Source organism: Lissotriton helveticus, chromosome 3_1, assembly GCF_964261635.1.
Source record: "Lissotriton helveticus chromosome 3_1, aLisHel1.1, whole genome shotgun sequence".
Lineage (NCBI taxonomy): Eukaryota > Metazoa > Chordata > Amphibia > Caudata > Salamandridae > Lissotriton > Lissotriton helveticus.
The window spans coordinates 68,120,018-68,123,961 of NC_136061.1; the positions used below are offsets into that span (position 1 = coordinate 68,120,018).

At 45.8% G+C, this 3,944-nt stretch overlaps 1 protein-coding gene across 1 annotated transcript; it reads left to right on the forward strand.

Annotated features, from left to right (window-relative positions):
• The first annotated feature begins 874 nt into the window (after positions 1-874).
• GPBAR1 (G protein-coupled bile acid receptor 1) lies at positions 875-3,355 on the forward strand. Its single transcript, XM_078683521.1, has one exon. It carries the CDS (start codon positions 996-998, stop codon positions 1,974-1,976), a length of 981 nt encoding a protein of 326 aa, XP_078539647.1. The 5' UTR covers positions 875-995; the 3' UTR covers positions 1,977-3,355.
• Positions 3,356-3,944: the final 589 nt, after the last annotated feature.

Sequence of the window (3,944 nt, forward strand, 5' to 3'; positions counted from 1 at the left end):
CTTAATGGAGGCAGCAGTGCAACTCCAAGCCCAGCTCTCCCGTGCTGCTGCACCACTCTGCTTCCTTCCCATTTGTCTGAGTGCTTTCTCCTTATTTTGCCTCAATTTACTGCTTTCTCCTGCCTCTCCCCTATTTTTCTGAGTGCTTTCTCCTGATTGTGCCTCATTTTCTACTGCGTTCTTCCTTTCCACCGTTTTTCTGATTGCTTTCTCCTGGTTTCCTCTTGTTTTTTTACTGCTTTCTCCTTCCTTTCCTCAATTTTCTGAGTGCTCTCTCCTGCTTCTCCTTCATGTTTTACTGCTTTGCCCCTGTTTTTCGGTCTGCTTTCTCCTGCTTTTTCCTCGTTTTCACTGCTACATGGCTGTACCAAATGAACAAAGCACCGCGAAGCAGCTAGCAACTCCCGTGCCTTGAGACCCTCACAGGCGATTTGCCACGCTTTATAAATCCTGATTGATTAATTGATGCGATTGATATAGGAATTCATGGCTTCTATCTCCCATAGTACTGAGAGTGTAAAGTTCGAGCGTGGTCTGAGTCATATCAGTGACCTACCATCTGAAGCCTCAGCTCAGTGCATGTTCTGTACATGAAAAGAGACCCATGAATCCCAACACCAACCCTCCAGAGGAAGAATATTTGTTAGTAAAAGATGGACTGTACACAAATTCCTGCTGAACTTCTTTGTATAAATTTGACATTTAAGATGAAAAAGTGTTCAAATACATCACAAAATTATTGGTTCACTAAGATCATAACTTAGTGGAATGTGTTTCCAACTCCTGAAAGTAATTCAATTGTACCTTCTCTTATAGGATGCCAGGTCAGAGATTCCAGTTTCTGTGACAAGCACCCATTGCCGTCTGAATTGCGTCAAACGTCTTGTGCAGCATTCCTCACAACCCTTGTAAAGATGACTTTGCACACATCACTCCAGAAAGGGTCATCATGGCTGAATGCAGAGAAAGAAGAGACCAAGGTTTAGGCCTCTGAGATGGACAACTTTGAACAGAACCTCATCTTCTGGATGACTACTCCCTTGGGTACCTTCATCATCCTGGCCAATCTCTTCATCATCGTGGGTATCGTCTTTAATCGGAAGCTCTACAGCACCAGCAACTACTTCTTCCTCAGCCTGCTGTCAGCTGATTTCTTCACTGGTGTGGCCCTGCCTGTCATCCCCCGGATGAGCTCTGACAAAGACCTGGGATTTCATGGGTGTCTGCTGCTATACATCTTGCCCAACTTCTTCTTCCTTACGTTCCTGGCCAACCTCCTAATGGTGCATTATGAGAAATACGTATGCATTGTATATCCCTTGCACTACCAGAACCTCTGGGTCCACCGCTGTGTACCACTTGCCCTGCTTTTGGTGTGGACTTTGCCTTTGATCTATGCCTCTTTGCCAATGGTAGGGTGGAATAACTGGAATGCGAATGCAACTTGCGGGTCGCGATATGTCTTCCAAAAAGCCTACCTTTACTTGGAGATATACGGGTTCCTCATCCCTGCCATTCTGGCGACAGTATTCATCACCATCAAAGTTCTCATTGTGGCCAGACGTCATCATAAAGACATCAAGAAACTCCACCGCTCAGTGCAGCGAGGGGGGTGCTCTGAGCTGGAACAGCAAATGGACCTCAGGTATGCCAAGTGTATTGCCAGTGTGTCACTCACCTTCTTGGTGTGTTGGGTACCGTACATCGCCTGCCTCCATGTCTCACTGCTGGCCATGGAGCAGTACCACATCAGCTGGCTAACGTTGGTCATCCTCACGTGTGTGGGCAGCGGCAGCACCGCCATCATCCCCATTATCCTGGGGCTGAGCAACAGACAGTACACAGAGCTGTGGAGGAAAGCTTGTGACAGGTGCTGCCTGGTGTGGTGTAAGCCCGCACAGAACCCAGCTGCCATTACAGAGGCGAAACCTGGAAAAACAGCAGATCTGTTGACCCAACAAACCAGCACAACCTGATAGGCCTGGCCATGGCTTTGATGTATAAATAAGGGGTTTGCCTAAAGTGCCTTGGATTTTGAGATGGTGAGACCATGGAGGTGCATAGTCTGAGTGGACATGCTATGACTGTTCACAACAAATTTCTAAAATTCTGGGCTGTGAATGTCTGTTTCCTTGTCCATCTACAACTAGCTTGTAAAGCTGTTTAGTTTACACCATTGATCCATATGTAGCTTTTGACCCTTGGATGTCCAAACATTGTGCACTCTTTGCACGGGTGCAGAGCACCAGAGACGTTGAATGGGTGGTCGGGGTAAATGGTAAGGCTTTTTGCCGCCCCTGTGCAGACATAGAATTGCACAGGTGGTTGTGAAAAGTACAACTCAAGTGGAAGTTCAGTGGAAACTTGGCTTTGGGTCATTGTACGGTTGCCACATGGCCACCTTAAGGTTGCCACATTTTGTCTGTGTTAGATTGTGCTATGCGGCCTGTTCAGACACAAAGACACTCTAGACTTTAATGGGGCATGGGTGATGGGCTTGGCCTGATTGAACAACCAGAAGTGTGGGGTCTTTTCTTGACTATGCGGAAGGGCTCTCCCTAAATGTATTGTTGCAGTAATCTGTCCTGAGCATGCTGTAAGAGTGAGCAAACCCAGCCCAGTTACAAAGTAGAACTACTGTCTATTCCTGTCTACACTTTTGGGTAACTCTTTTTTCTTATCAAATAGTAGGGGTGAGTGATCTGTCTGCAGCTGTACTTAGAGATTTGACCAGTGTGTCACCAATAATCTTTAATTGTGGGAGGGAGGGTATTGATCTTTGATTACACTATCTGGGTGGGTAATCTGTCCCTGATTCTACAGTGTCAGTGGATGAGGTCTGTTTATGATTACTGGGTGTGCCTTGAGTAGTCTGTCCCTGATAACAAATGGCCCTGGTTACACAGTGTTTGGAGCTGAGGGGTCTGGCCCTGGTTACAGTGTTTAGAGGCGAGGGGTCTGCTCCTGATTTCACTGTCTGAGGTGAAGGGTCTGTCCCAGATTACACAGTGTGAGGGGAGTGTGTTTGCCTCAGTGTGAGATGATAGATCTGGCTCCAAGTGAGGTGAGGGGTCTGTCTCTATTCATGCTGCAAGAGGTGGTGAGGGTTTCTCTCTGTACATACTGTGAGCAGTGGGTGGTCTCTTCCTGGCTTCTCGGACAACAAGCATTGTCAAAACCAATAGACCTTGTCGTGGCAAAGTATGCATTTTTTTTATTCTGTTATTTTTTGACATCATATGCGCTAGTACTTTAAAGGTTTACAAGTAAACATGTGATGTTCTAATGGTGATATGCATATGAATGCGAACATTTTAAAAATGAGCTATCACAAAAATAAAAAAGCATGATATTAGAGCAGAAATAAAAGTGAAGAGTATCTTTCCAATCCTGGCACTGACGCGAACTACGTTTTAGGTGAATGTTAATTTTTGTACAAGCAACATGCTGTCACTCATAGTGAAGAGAGCCAATGGCTGCAGTGAACTGATCTAGTGCCCCAGCTGTGAGCTGTGGTGGGAGGAAGGAACTTGTGATAGACACTTATACAGAGCAATGGACGAAGAGGGCAAGCAAAGGCTTCTGTATGGAGTCATGCTAGAGTTAGATCAGGGTTTATAGGGATGGGGAGGCTAGGGTCAGAATAGGGTGGAGGTTAGATAGGGGTGGGGTGAGGGTAGGGTCACAATAAGGGTGGAGTTTAGATAGGGGTGGGGAGGCAAGGGTCAGAGTAATGGTGGAGTTAGCTAGAGATGGGGTGAGGCTAGGGTCACAATAAGGGTTACAAAAAAAAGAGGCAACAACAAAACAGGTGGTACAAAGGAAGTATCCAACAGATTGTTTATATGCTTTCATAAACGAGTACTAGTCCTTCATTGATGTTCATAGGTTAATTTTATTGCATCCTTCATAAACTCTCTTGAGAAAGATGAACAATCAACACA